Source organism: Triticum urartu, chromosome 2 (genome assembly GCF_003073215.2).
Source record: "Triticum urartu cultivar G1812 chromosome 2, Tu2.1, whole genome shotgun sequence".
Lineage (NCBI taxonomy): Eukaryota > Viridiplantae > Streptophyta > Magnoliopsida > Poales > Poaceae > Triticum > Triticum urartu.
Window position 1 is genome coordinate 748,364,942 of NC_053023.1, and position 15,379 is coordinate 748,380,320.

The 15,379-nt window shown below is 43.9% G+C and overlaps 1 protein-coding gene across 1 annotated transcript; it reads right to left on the reverse strand.

The window, feature by feature from the left end:
• Window positions 1-519: 519 nt before the first annotated feature.
• On the reverse strand, window positions 520-5,683 carry LOC125538538. The gene is made up of 4 exons (XM_048701822.1): window positions 5,451-5,683; window positions 5,120-5,161; window positions 1,083-1,468; window positions 520-918 (listed from the first exon to the last, which is right to left on the reverse strand). The coding sequence occupies exons 1-3, from the start codon at window positions 5,681-5,683 to the stop codon at window positions 1,093-1,095; spliced, it is 651 nt and encodes a 216-aa protein (XP_048557779.1). The 3' UTR covers window positions 520-918; window positions 1,083-1,092.
• Between the last annotated feature and the right edge of the window lie 9,696 nt (window positions 5,684-15,379).

The following is a 15,379-nucleotide window of genomic DNA, read 5'->3' on the forward strand; positions in this document are numbered from 1 at the left end:
ACCCATGTAACGTCACTGAAGAATCACATGTCACATTCAGATATCTTTTGTAATATTTAAGTGACCGCTACAAATCCATGCACAATAACCTATTAATATATCTTATAACCCATCTTACATGTCTGAACTTTGAATATAGCATCGTAGATTTAGGTGAGATAGCTTTATCTCGAGAACAATTTTTCCACTGCATAATAGCTTCAGGAGAGAGAATATCAGATAAAGCTACTGCCTAAACAGAGATGTATGGGTGTCAGTTTGCTATATCAACTGAAGCTACTACAATAACCCAGTGTCAGTTCGCTATATCAGCTGAAGCTAATTTCAAAACCCACCACTGCAATTGACACATCCTGAAACCCAGTCTGATTCTAAATTACTCATCATCGTGCAGCACTAGGATTCTCATAAAGTATTTATGCTGCCAATAACCTGGGTCCGGGCGCAACCTCAAAAAACGAGGAAAAACAGTCACAAGCATCATCTCAAACACACCCTGAAAGCATCGCACGCCCCAAATGTAGAACAATAATGAAAAATTCAACAGAAACTGAACAATGTGAATGTCACATGCTATCAATGCCCGATGTGCCAGCATATGTCGAAATATCTCAAACCACCTTGGAGCTTGACTGATTAAGAGGACTAATCAGCTGAAAGATTCAGCAACAGAACCATTAGTTCAAGACTTGATCTTGCAACATGAAAAAAATAACAAGACGACGCCACACTGCCATATATTTCTAGAGGTTCACTTCAAAGTTGACGCACGAGACAGACACATCTACATCACTACCTCTCCAGCCATGCGAATTCTACATGCGACCAGAGCAGAGCCCATCCTTGTGCTGCGCTGAAAGATTGTTGTTGTCCTTGTCCAAAGCAACTGAATCCCCATGTGCAAATATTCATTTCCCCCTGTGTATCAGCAGATAAACAACAATCAGGTCACTAAGAAAGATGTTACATGCGCATAGAGGTACACGTGTTCTAGCCACCATAAGAATTATATAATACAAACAACATAATATTCGACAAAAAGAAGCAGTTTGATTGTACTTGTAAATAAACTTTAGGCATACCTTTGTGTGTTCAGTACCCAGTGACATAGAAGCTCATGAGGTACATGAAGCAGCATACGCCGACTAACAGGACTAGCTTTTCTATAATCCACAAGGTATTGGTACGAGCTCCTTTTTTCCTGAGGAAGTTCTTCTTCTGTTCACCATCCATCAACTCAGCCGGAGGAGTATTTTTCTCTTGCGCTCGACGGAGGATGTTGAGTTTGAAGTCAACAAGCAGTTGATCCTGTAGGCTCTCAGGTAGACGCGGGTACACTTCATTCACCAGCTCTGCAAAAGCTTCCTTAACTCTGGTGTCAGCAATCAATTCATCAGTCTTGAGAGCTTGTGCACACTTCACTGCCTCAGTCAACACTTTGGTCAACTTTAGCTTCTCTGGATTCTCTCTAAAAAGAATGACAAACAACAAAAACTCAGCCTCGTCCATTTTTCTTTGGTTGATGCTCAAGTGGATGATGTTATACAACAAGAAAAATGCATGACCCTAACAGATTTTCAAGAGAGAGGAAAATCAAATGGGTAACTAAAAGTGTTCATCATGAACATTGTTCATATACATACATATAAAACAGTTTTTTCAGTCATGAATTCTCAGAAGAACAAAAAGACCAGCCATTATTAGCGTCCAATAATAAAGGCTATCTAAAATATACACCGGGGCAAAAGCCCTGGGCTGGATGGCTTCACTTCGGATTTTTTTTTTCAGGACTTAATCAGGGAAGATACACTTGCCTTGCTTGATCAGTTCTTTGAGGGAACAGTGGAGCTTGACAGAATAAACATATCTTTTATGATTCTGCTGCCGAAAAAAAGACAACACCAACACCCCTGATAACTTAAGACCGACCCCCTTTCTTGATTGACCAAATAAGTGGATTACTAAGGTACTTGCAGCCAGATTACAGTATTTCATTAAGGCCTTGTTCGGTTAATCCTCTTCTCAAGGGGATTGGAGGGGATTTTGGCTTGTAGGGAATTTAATCTCCCTCAATCCCTGCCAATCCCCTCAAAATCCACCTCAACCGAACAAAGCCTAAGTCATTTGTTGATGAGGATCAGTTGGGACAGATGCATTGCGGACAACTCTTTCTATGGCATAGATTCAATCCAGAATTGTAGAAAAAGGAAAAGTGGAGCCAATCTGAAAAGGGGTTTAAGGCAAGCAGACCCGCTCTCCCCACTACTGGTCATAGTTGGACGTTCTCTAGTAGACAATTAAGCAGTTTGCTTCTCGAGGTTTACTGCGGCACTCTGTTTTACCTGAATAACCTCACCTCGTGCTCCAAGATGCCGAAGACATGTTAATTGTTATGGAAGCAGACCAGGAAAATGCCAAGTTACTGAAGGAGAATTTGGAAGCTTTTTCAAGGCATAGTTGGACTGTCGATCAACTACTCCAAGTCGACTTCTGTCCCCATAAACCTAGAGGCATGTGAGAGTGTTCAAATTGCTTCAGTTTTTGGCTGTTTCGGTGGAAACCTTCCCCCAGAATTACCTGGGGATACCTTTAGCAGATTCAAAGCTTCCAAGGAAGCATCTCTGCCCTTCATTTCAGCCATTGAAAAAAGGCTGCCTGGTTTCTCTTTGGCTTCGGTGGGAGGAGGCTTTGCTCTGTTTGGATGTTGATATTCAGGGCCATGGAATTGAATTATCCCCAATATCAAACCTGTCATGGGATAGGCCACGGGCCGGGCTGGTGATGGGCTTTGACTGCAACTGCGTCCAAGAGATGAGAAAGAGAGATACAAGGGATTAGGATATAAGCGACAGCTTCTCTGCAGAAAGGCATCGAACATAATAAAAGCAGCTTCAGGCCTTCTTCTTCTTCCTCGGTTCCTCTCCATTCCCTCGTGTCCGTACGACCTTCCCTCCCTCCCTCTTGTTGCCTACCCTGATTCCCTGCTCTTCCTCGTCTAATTCCTCCAATTACTCGTGTAATCTGTACCTTGTATCTAGTTCCTGGTGTTAATCTGTATGAGAGAGGCACGTTCGTTACAATTGGTATTCAGAGCCACCGTTCCTCGCGCTCTTCCGGCCTTGATCCGTAATTCCGACGATAGGTTGGTGGTGGATCTTGTTCTACTGCTGTAATACCGATCCGAGGTCAGATCGGTTGGAAGTTGCTACAAACTGGTTTCTGGACACTAATTGTTTGGCGAAATGTCAGAACAACCAGGAGGTGACCATGAACAGCGCCATCCATGTCTCCGTCAGCCACATGATTTATCCTATGACAGAGGCCGTGCTCTGGCAGGTCTTTGAGCTTTATGGTTGTGGTGTGACTATGATTGCTATGTTCCAAGGAAATGGTTGGGTGGAGACCTCGGTCCAGCTTCGATCTGGATGCGAGGCTGTGTGCGCGCCTAACGCCCTGCATGGCAGGAACATCTACAACGCATGCTGCAATATTTCCATCGTGTGTACACCTATGCCGAGCCCTTGGCAATCTTTTGTCATGCCAGCGGCACCGTCCCTCTCTAAGGTGTCAAACACAACTTTGATGACCCTCACCACAGCAGCAACGCCATTGTCATCCACAGCGACTGTTGACACACCTACAGGGGTCCAGCCCTTCGCGGGGACCGCCCCCACGAGCACCTAGAAGGTGTTCACCAAAACTTCATCATCGCCCATGCCAAGCTCCAATGTTGAGGATGCCCAGCCTATTCTGATGTCAATTCCTGCAACAAATACTTGTGCGGCCACTCTTCAGTGTCAGGGAAGGTACAGCAATGCCAGGCAGTCGAGGTGTTCGACACAAGGCTTGAAGTGGAAGGAATCCGGACGCAACCCAGACACCTCATCAAGTGGGTCTCCAAGGTGCCAATCCCTCATCGCCGAGTGCGCTGGACTCCGAGGAGCAAGTACCGCCATTCCTCAATACTGCCGCCACCACCACGTCCTCCCGAACAGCCATGTTCAGGTCAGGTACCAAAGTCATTGCCATGGTCATCCCTCCAGCTCGTGACTTCACTTAGGTGCAACACAGAACTTTGCCTGGCGGACACATAACCATGGGGTCGAGATGCTTTCAGTCCGGGATATGATGAGGAGCAACATATGGTGCATATGTTCTGTGATGCTATACAGAGTAGTTCTCGAACCATGTCAAATTGCAATATCCTTGATTCTTCTATAACCTTGCAAGCAATGCCAAATCATGAAGAGTGGTCTGAACAGTGGATCCAGAGATCCATCTGGTATGTGGGTTACTGGGAATCTTAATTGGTGCAAGGGAATGCAAGATACAATTCTCATTAGGCAGTGCACCTCATGGGAGTTCACAGCTCCACTGAAATGGTTGACAGTTCAAATTGGTACTGTCAGGCCTTTTGATCCAGCAAGGAAGCTTGATTTAAGATCCCAGGCTGTTGTTACTTTTTGTACAAGGGCAGAGGTATGAACAATACAGGAGATAGAAATCTTAAGTAGCAGTGGGACCCAGGAGTTCATTATGTGATAACCATATATAGTTGATTGCCAAATTTATGGAAGTGGTTGTGCTCAGCAAGCTACCCGAAGGAGTTATTGCATCGCTTTCTAGCATAGCTATAAGTATCGATCATTGTCAGCTGCAAAAGATTTAGGTGCCACTAGAGAAACAAATGAGACAATTCTGAAGGTGCATCCGGCTACTCATATTCAATTGCAAGAACATTTATTCAATATGCAGCAGTCAGAAGTGGACTCGAACAATGAACTTATCGCAGCTACTTCCGACAGCTTCCTCCTAGCTTGGCTGAAGTATGGTGATGGTTTTATCAAATTGGATATATACCCTTGTGGCATGGCGTGGTTGGTACCACAAATTTTGTTTGTGGAATTTTCTGCAACCTTATACCAATTATTGCTGCGATCGTAGACTATATGTGCATTTGTTCAGCACATGAATGAATGAATCATTTGTGCAGCATATGAAAGAATGAAACGACAAATTGTAGATTCAAGCATCAAAAGGACCCGAAAGCAAATTTTGTATCCACATCTAAGGCTAACAGACCAAGATCACGCACAAAGCACATCAAATACGTAGGTACCTTGGATCTTCCTGCTGGGGATTCATGCCCAAATCCAGTGACCTACAAAAGGTAAGAGAATCTCAGATTACTAGCACACAAGGGGTTTCTGAGTAGGGTTAGGGAGGGGGCTAGGGGATGGTGGCCATGGGGCTGGAGGAATAAGCGGCGACGGGGGGAAGAGGCTGGCGTGCCTTGTGCCACGGGAGGCCGCGGGCGTGCGGTGGGGTGCGGGGAGGCGAGCGAGCGGGGAGATGGGCGCGGGGGTGGGTGAGGCGGAGGCGCCTGGAGGTGCGCGCACGCGAGGGAGGAGGGGATCCGCCGGAGAGAAGAGACACGGAGAGGGGCTGACCTGCGCCGCCGGAAGCACTGCGCTACTCCGGCTAAAGTTCGCCTTTCCCCTGGAGCGTCGGCGAACCGGTAGGAGGAGCGCTCGATCCCGAATAGCAGACCACCTGGCCATCTCCGGCCCGGCCCTGTCGGCCCTAAAATCCAGGGCCTAGGCCGATGGGCTTGCCCGTGGGCCGGGCTCGGGCCTGAGTTTTGAGCCCACCAGAAGAGCTTGGATGGGTTTGGGCTTGGCATATTGGCATTTTAAGGAGGAGGTCCGGCCCACGGCCCTAAGCTCTAAAGGATTTTCAGGGCTTTTTACCATATGGGCTAGGCTTGGGCTTGAAATAGGCCCGATGGTAGGGCCTGGGAGGGCCTGTTTTCTGCCATGGGTTTTTTTAGGCCCGGCCCAAGCCCGGCCCATGGCCAGGTAGAAGACCAAGGTTTCTTCCCTTTTATTTAGCCGCTAGTTACTTTGCACATTGATAATTTGCCGCTTTTTTACATTAGTACTTCTTCTGCGGACTAATCTAAAACCATTTAGATCACTACATGAAACGCATGAATAAAAAAATTAAAAATTCAGATTTTTTTTATTATTCTATATGCTTTGCTTCTTCTTTTTCCCTTTTTGAGGGAATATCGTTTGCTTCTTCGGATTTATTTAATCAGTCTTGCAAAGAAGTGAACATCGATATCTCTGACGGTACTCTAGGGTTCGATCAAGTCGACTGGTTTGAGAACATTCCAAATTACGATGTTTCTTTTTGGATTGCTCATTATGGTACTTTGATCGATTGATACACTATTTAAGTTTGGAATGCTAACTAGGGTGACAATCTTTATTTTTTAGAATGCTAATTAGTACATTGCTTAATTGCTAATTACGATGCTTTAATGGGTACAACATCATTGGAGCAATGTAGGCTATCAGACCTAAGATAACGAATAGCTGATATTCAATGTTTCTACCACAACTTGGTTGTTTTTAATAGTAGTAGTGGAGATTGTAATTCATTTGTTGCTGCTTTTTTACTTTGCACTTTGATCTTTTTCCCCCTTTCAGGTGGTTCGCATGTAAAATGACTAGAATATCACTAACCTACAGACTGACCATCCTCACCTCTCGCCCTCAACAACGCTAGATGATGGCGGTTGGAGGCAGCGCCTGCCATTCCCAACCAAGCCCTACTCTGCCCCTCCCTTCAACGATCTACGCCATGGTCGTCGCCCCACAACTGTTAGTCATGTGGACGGGCACCAGAACCTGCATCAGCGGGAGTGCACGCTAGTTATGCTCATAGAGCTCCATCGACCGGAGGCAGTGGCGACAACCGTGAGCAACCGACAACAGGGACAAGAACATGGGGTGGTGCCAGACTGGTAGTGAGCCGCACGGGGCGGGGAGTAGTGTGCCCCACGTCACCGACGAAAGTTGGTACCCCGGTAGCGCGATCGTCGACAAACTTGAGGAGAGTAGGACAAGGAGGGGGGAGGGGGCCATCACCAGGGCAACGGTGGTGGTGAAAAGGTTCATCCCTCCCGATTCGATTTCAATTGGCTGGAATCACTAGTCAAACTAACACAAAGGGGTATTTTGGTCCACTGTTTTATTCATATATTGTGTCAGTCATTTGCAAGTATTGTTTTTGTGTGAAAAATGGTAAAAGATGAAATTACAAAGTAAAAGGTGGCAACAGATGAATTACAATGTAAGAAGTGACAAATTATCAAATCACAAAATAAGCAAGGGCTAAAAAACTATGACAAAGTCGAGCTCGTAGCCTCGAATCCGGGAATAGCTAGGTGGCCCGCGAGAGTGGGCTACCCAATATTTTGGGCCAATTCAGCAAGGCAATTCCCTAACCATCCAAACAATGGTTATTCATAATATCCAAACAAGGACATTCGGGTTGCCCAATGCTAATATCAATTTCTAGGCCTTAATATCAACACTAAATAGTGCGGTAGATAATCAACAAACGGGCAAACAAAACCTATTCAACACACAGATAATCGGAGCAACTAATTAACAGATACCCCTAAGGGGCTCAACAGTGGTCAATTTTGGTGGACTCCACAACACGCAAGCGCCCCCAAGTGTTGCACTCAGCCGTGGCAACAATTCACGCACTGGAGGCACCTGCGGAAGCATGGTTTTTTTGTTTTCTGCATGCATTTTTGTGTATTTTGGGGTTTACAAATTTTGTTTGGTTTTTATACTTTCTTGAAAAAAACACTGGTTCTTGTTTTCTCCATGTGAAGCACATCATGTGAGAGTACACAAATGGTGCTTTTTTTTTCTGAAAAGTGAACAACACAATTGTGCACCACGTGTAGCAGGAACTATGCTTCTTTAAAAGTGAAAATCATAGTTATCCTTCCACGTGAAAGAAACGATGCTCCTGAAAAGTGAAAAAACACAATTATGTACCGTGTGAAGTACAATTGTGTTGTGCTTCTCGAAAAAAGTGAAGCACAATTGTGCTTTCGGTTTCCGGTTTTTTTGTTTTGGTTTTTGGTTTCTATTTTCGGTTTTCTGTTTATTCGAAGATTTTTTTTCATACATGGGTCTAGTTTTGATGATCTCAACACGCAAACTCAACGATGATAATAGTTCGTGATTTGGACACATTGTTGAATAGATAAATCATTTTGAAGGAACGAATCTACGAAAAAAGCATGAAACTCTTCGGTTGCAACAAGTGTCACACATGTGGTGTGTCATATGTCATCCTCAGAGGAAGTGGGAGTGACCTTTGCAAAGGGTACCTCTTACCTAGTGATTTCGAGTAGTCAACAAACACACCCCCTCACACACTCTTTCTGTACAGGCCCAATGCATCTCTTTTGTTTTTTCCCACCACCTTGGGGAAATTTCTAGAACGTCCCTTAGCTGGTTTTCCCGTTTTCTTGTGTGTTACTTTGTTGTTTTTACTAGTTTTGTTTCCCCCTTTTTCCTCTTTTTGATTTTTTATTTCTTTTGCCCTTTTTTGTTTTTAAAATTCAGGAACATATTTTGAATCTTGGAGCAATTTTTTTAAAATATGAGGACATTATACAAATTCATGAACATTTTTTGAATCTGGAAACATTTTTAAAATTCGTGAATCTATTTCCCAATTTGGGAACATTTTCTAAATTCATTAACAATTTATAAAATTTTAAAACATTTTTTGATTTTATGGACCATTTTTGGATTTGGAACTTTTTGAAAATATGAGATTAAATCTAAAATCCATGAAGTCTTGTGAAGTCTGATAACATTTTTCAAATTCATGAACATCTTTGAAAAAAATCTAAGAACACTTTCAAATTCAAATTTTTTTGTTCATGTACATTTTTTGACATTTTGAACTTTTTAAAATAGAAGATCAATTTTCAAATCCATGATCATTTTTGAAATTTGGGAACATTTTCCAAATCCATGAAAATTTGAAATTCAAAACATATTTTGGAATCCAAGATTTGAGTGAGCAATACACGTCCTCTGAAATAAATATTTTTTTATTAAATCAGTAGCCCAGGCAATACCCACATATGTGATGAGCATTTTTCTAATTGTCGTGTGAGGACTTGACATGAATAATGTTACAAATACTGGTGAAGCATTGACGAAAGGTAAAAATAAAGATGGCTTGGTGAAGCTGGGATAAGATGTGACTCCCAAAATCGAAGGGTGGTATGAGGTTTTGCATTATGCGTGCTTTTAACCAAGGCTTGCCAGCCAAATAGGCTTGCCGTTTGATCAAACCCTGAATAGTTTATGCGCTCATCTCCTCCGAGCAAAGTACTACCCAAATGGTAACATTTTCGATTCGGCTTTCTTTGGCAATTCTTCGCCACTGTGGAAGGACATTGCCTATGGCTTGGAGCTGGTAAAGCACATAATCATTTAGAGAGTGGGGACCGGATCATTGATGGACATGGCGTGACCCTTGCATTCCATGTGACCATGACTTTTGCCCTATCACACCCAAAAAGGAATTGTGATTTTAACTGGGCCTCTGATTTCTTAATGCTCTGGGAGCTTGGAAGTTGTAGTGTCTGGAAGAGCATTCTCGAAACCGGCAGATTTTTCTTGCTTGGTACTGTTAAGAGTGGATACAAGTTTTTTTTTTGAGGGAAAGAGTGCATATAAGTTAGCCACAACAGCGCATGATGAATTTTTTTTTCTCGTGGAGCAGCCACCCAAAAAGAGATCGCTCCCTTTGGAGTTGTATCTAGAAGGTAAATGTTCCATTAAAGATGCATCAATGCAACGTGCTTCATCGCTGGTCCAAACATGGCACTTCTCCACTTTGTGGGAAACAAGAGAAGAAAGTTTTCATGCTCTAGTTTCATGCAGCCACGCAGAGTACCATGGGATTCCGTGCGTACGGTTTGGCCACTTCCTATGAAAGACTTGCTAATTGATAATGGGGAGGAGCCGTTGGTTACTGCATGTGGTAACCGTTGGTACAAACTTTTTGCAGTGAACAAGTTTGAGATAGGATCATAATACTTGGCGTATTTGGCAATTGCGGACTGACATTAACTTGTTCATTGCAAAGACGTACCACGAATCGAGGCAACGGTCGATTGCTTAGATAACTACTTCAAGTCCTTGCATCTTGCACAAAATTTAGCTCGGAGGAAATGTTAATGGGAAAGATGCTGCTGGAGGTGGTAACCGCTCCTTGTCTATTCCCTGGGAAGTCGTTGAATACGCCCATGCCCTGGCCTCCACCGCCAGTGGGCTAGACAACCCTTTCGGTGGACGCATTCTATTCTATCCAGGATGGTGCAACTGCTGCAGGCATGGTGCTTCGACAAGAAGGCGGTGTTGTTATCTTTGCAGTATACCGTTTCATCTTCAACTTCAACGAAGCGTTGGAGGCTGAAATACATGCATTAATGCAAGGTATGACGTTGTCCATACAACCCATGGACATGCCGGTTCTTGTCCAGACCAATTCTCCGATGCGTTATCCGTCCTGATAGGTGTAATCTTTCTCGCTCTACTTACAGGCACTTTGCTGCTGAGATCAAGGCACTCATGGAAGATAGAGTTTGCTCCCAAAAGCTTAGATGAGAACAAAATATGGTAGCAGATCAACTGGCTTGTTACAAACATTACTGTTGCATGGATGCATAGAAGACCCTCATGTATTGAGGACCTTTTGTCTCTTAATTATAACCCTATTATAATGAAATAAAACGGACGTGGTTCAACAGAGCTCGAGCTCGTGTGAGCTTGGGTGAACAATTAAATTGAAAAATTCAAAAAATCATGAAGTTTTTTGTACCAAGCATTCACAAATGTTTTGATTGCTTGAGAAGTTTCATCATCGGATGGCAATCATGGTTTTTTGCCACGTCTTCCACGAACGTCATTCTATGATGAAAGTTGACAAGAAATCAAAACATTGGTCAATGTTTGCTTGAAAATTTTAAAATATTTTTTTTCAATTTTTTGATTTTACTGTTTGCTCGAGCTCATGTGAGTTCAAGCTTAGAAAAACACTTTCAGAATAAAACTCCCATTTGGCCCCGAAAAAAGAGACGGCTGGCTATTTTTAGAGAAAAATTAGGGAATGCCTTTTTTTTTAGAAAATAGGGAGTGGCTGGTGCAACGAACTGGCTGCTGCGATGCGATGCGACGGAGGTGTTTATTGGGCCGGACTAAGGCGAAGCGAGCTTCAGGCTCGCTGCAGGTGATCGATGTGCATCTTCTCGTTGCCACTGAAAAGGCCCAATTTAAATTCACATTGTGTAAATGACTGAAAGGCCCAACTACTCCTCACGAAGAAAGCTACTGAAGAAGTAGCATGACAAAAAATAATTTGTACTACTACTAAACCCTAAGCCCAGGAAGGAGAGCAGACAGTAGCACCCCGATCGACCACGCGGCGGCCGGCGTCACTCCGTCAGTCTCGGTCTTGCCGGCGACCGCGACTCGCGTTGCCACTGCGGCCATCGGGGGGCGTTTCCGTGGATCAGGTTTGCATCAATCAATCCACCGATGTAATCACACAGATCTAGCATCAATCAAGCTGCTGCTGCTATCTGCTTCTGGCGGCGCCGCTACTAGCCCAGGAGAGGGACGCCGCTGCTCTGCTAGGAACGTCACCTTCTGCCGCCGCTGCCACCCGAGCCGGCCGCCGTCGCCCGCCTCTCCGGCTGCCGCCGGAGCACTGGACGTCGCCGCCTGTCTTCCTCGCCGTGAGTTGCCGCACCCATCGCCGCGCTCCTAGCCCAGCTTCAAGACCGCTGCTCCACAACCGATTCTGAGGAGGAGACGAGGGAGAGGAGCAGCTGGCGGCAGGGCGGTACGCGAGAAAATGGGGCCTGTGCCAAATCAAAAATTAGGCCCTCAATACAACCATTTTCAGTTTTTTGAAAGGAAGCAAGAATTTAGCAGGAAGTGATTCTTATCAAAAAGCGATTCTCAAAGCAAAATTATTATAATACATATGTATCTTGTTGGTACTGAAGTACATCTAATAAGAAAGTTGTTCTCAAAACTCCGAATCAGTACATTATTTTGCAAAAATCACGCCATCCTTCATGCTATTTTTTGTGCACAGTGTTATCGAAATATCATTTGATTCTTTTGCTAGAAAAAACTTATCAAAAGCACCTTTTCGAGATTGACTTATTAGTTCGCTATAAACTTGTGATGTATTAAAAATAGCACATAGAAACAAAATGGGATGAAACGAGCTTTGATTTATTTGGGAAGAAGACTCAATTCTGGATTTTAAGGAATATTCGCTTTCGGGGAATGGATGGGTTCCGGTTCCACTTGACAACTAAACACGAGAACGAGGGCCAGGAGCGGGTTGGACCCGTTCCATTCCACCCCGTGACATAAACCGAACACACCCTAATATAATATAGAGACTAGATCTCTTCTCTGAAACTTCATATTGATCTCCGTCCGTTTTTCAGTAATATAGTAGCTAGATAGCAACGGTAGGCGATCTCATCTCATCTTTTTGTCCAAGTTGTATTTAGAACAGACATATGCATGTAGAAAGATGGTGAGTATATGCAAATGGTGCAGTAACAATTTAACAAGCAGTTGATCTCATATTTCTGGACTTTGCAGGTTCACTATGTCGGCCAGAGATACAGGCTCGTCTTTCTTCCGTAAGGGCAAGGCATGGCATCCAGACATGGAATCCCCTGCGGTGTCATCCAGCGGGTACCACCAGATTGTGCTGGACGGCTACTCGGACACCAAACACACCCCAACTGGCAAGAGCATCGATTCAGTCCCCTTCACCATCGGAGGATACCGCTGGGTTCTCAAGTACTACCCCAACGGCTCTTGCCAGGAGACCACCGATTTCATATCCATTCTAGTTTCCCTCGACCAGGAGATCACGCGACCTGTGAAGGTGCTGCTCAAGTTTTCTTCCACGATTCAGTATTTCACGTTGTACCAGGTTGTGCCTACACCCCTTGCCGAAGCCCGAACGTTTGTCTTCTCTAGCGTTCATATGGTTTTGGGGTTTGACAAGCTTATCAAAAGAATGGACTTTGATCTTTATCTTTGGTCCTCTTGTCTTTGTGAAGATACTTACTGATAAGAACCTGAGGACCAATATGCTACATATTGCATTTGATCTTTATTTGTAATGCCCAAGGCCTCTACTGAATTGTTAATGTCCTGCTCACAATGTTTTTGAGTTCGTTCTGGGGTAGCGACTCTTGACTAGTCGTGACTAGTCAAGACTCATGGTCGACGAGTTGATATGCGACGAGTCAACATGAGTTAAGCAATAGGTACAATAAATTTACCATAGTATATGTATATACTTATTAATAATCTGTAATACAAACCTGGGCAAGGGGCATCAATAAAATTAACATAGATATCATATACTTATGAATAGTCTAATAATGATAAAAAACTGAGTCGAGTGACTTGATCGACTAATCTGTACACGCTTCCTGTACATGCTGATTGATCGAACCATGATGCCTTAAAAAATGATTTTTGTGATGCTTCTCGGTATGCCAGGCACTGGTTGAACCGTGACACCTAACATATCAAATAGGATGCGGTATTGTAGGGTTTATTAGGGATTGCAGGATGCGGAGTGTTCGTTCTGAAGGAAAAAGAGGTCACAAGTTGGTGTGATTAATTAACTGTTCAAGTATGTCAGTTTTGCCCCTGTTATGAAATTTGTCCAGCTATTCCTTGACGCGCATAAACAAAGAATCAGTTATTCCTTGTCGCGTATAAGCAAAGAATAAAGTTATTCCTTGTCATGTATAAACAAATAACAAGCATTTTTAAAGAGAAAATACAATCACCTGACTTTATAAATAAAGCCAAGCATGGCGCCATACACCAGCATTATAGTACGACCGAGCATAAATTCAACAAACATAACTGAAAGAAGTTCAGAGCCAACATGGCAATAGAAGGGCACGCAGGCCACAAGTAACATCTAGGGATGAAATAAAAGGGTAGAGCTACTCAGGCGCTGATGACAAGGAGATAGCAGATGCACGAACCTTGGAGGTCATGAGGTCAATGCCGTCAACGTCCTGCGCTTTAGGGAGTGGTCACCATTACTGTAAGATGGCAATCAATTTAGACACACAATCAGTAGGCTTAGCCGGAAAAAAATAAGCGCCAAAGTAAACTTTTAACGGGACGTCTCGTTGGTCATAGCGAGGCATTCAATGAAACTAAGAGAAGTGTTTAGGATCCCAAGTGACATTGAGCCACAAACAGACACCACTCCAAATGAACTTAGCCTCTCCACATTCCGAACCTCTCCACAAAGAGTGCAAGTTGTGTTCACCGGCCCGTGCCGTTTGATGATTTGGTCACTGGACCGTGATTGCTTGCCACAGAATATCTTAGTTTGAATACTATCCTTCCACGTTCCTTAAATTTACTAGAGCGAGTTCCAAATTGCAGCCTGTTTCATATTTCACCCAAAAAAAAATCCAGCAGTGGTATGGAGTAGTAACAAAGAATAAGTTACTACTTGCATTGGTATGGAGTAGTAACAAAGAATAAGTTACTCCTTGCATTTGATCAAATAGCGCTGATTAGCCTGTAAACAAAACGCACCTCACCTTTGTTCTTGTAGTCATAGCCAACAAAAACAATCAACTCACTCACCAACACAAAAGGCTCGAACAAATTGAGTAGTACTTCCTCTATAAACTAATATATAGTGATCTAAAAGGCCTTGTATTATTTTTTTACGGGGAAACCAGAGAGATTTATTTCATATGAAGGCATTCTTGGGACAGTCAGCCAACAGGCTGGTCACCAAAAAGCCAGGAGTCTCCTCAAGCCAGCTATCGGTCACATTCAGAGTGCAAGCGCGCTTTGCACAAAGATGCGCCGGAACATTAGCTGACCTGATTACATGTTGAATATCAAATAAAGTAAAATTATTACATAGCTCTCCTATCTCTAACAATAAAGGAGCCACAATTGACCGGGAATTGTGGCGAGTGTTCCAGAGCGTCACCATCTCCAAGCAATCAGTTTCCATGACCACATGCGAGAATCCTCTAAGTGAAGCAAAACGAACCCCATCTCGCAGTGATAAACCCTCCATAATCAAGGGATCAGAAATACCCAAATATGGTTTGCACCATGCTCCCAGGACCGCCGAAGAGGATCTAGCCACCCCTCCCGCACCGCCCCTGCCATCTGCCAAATTTAAGGCACTGTCCGTGGAGATCTTGACGAGTCCCTCATCAGGTGGTCTCCAACCGAAACCAGGAAAAATCATCGCATCTCGACGTGGAAGATGAAGGAGGGCAATCGCCTCCTTGGTAGCCCTGATCGTCGCTGTAGGATTCTTCCCTTCTTCGCCGTGCTTGATCCGATTCCGGGAATGCCAGATAGACCACATGATTGTTGTGATTTTGGCACGGTCATCATCAGTAAACCGAGGGTCACATGTGATATCCCGTGCCCATGAGTCA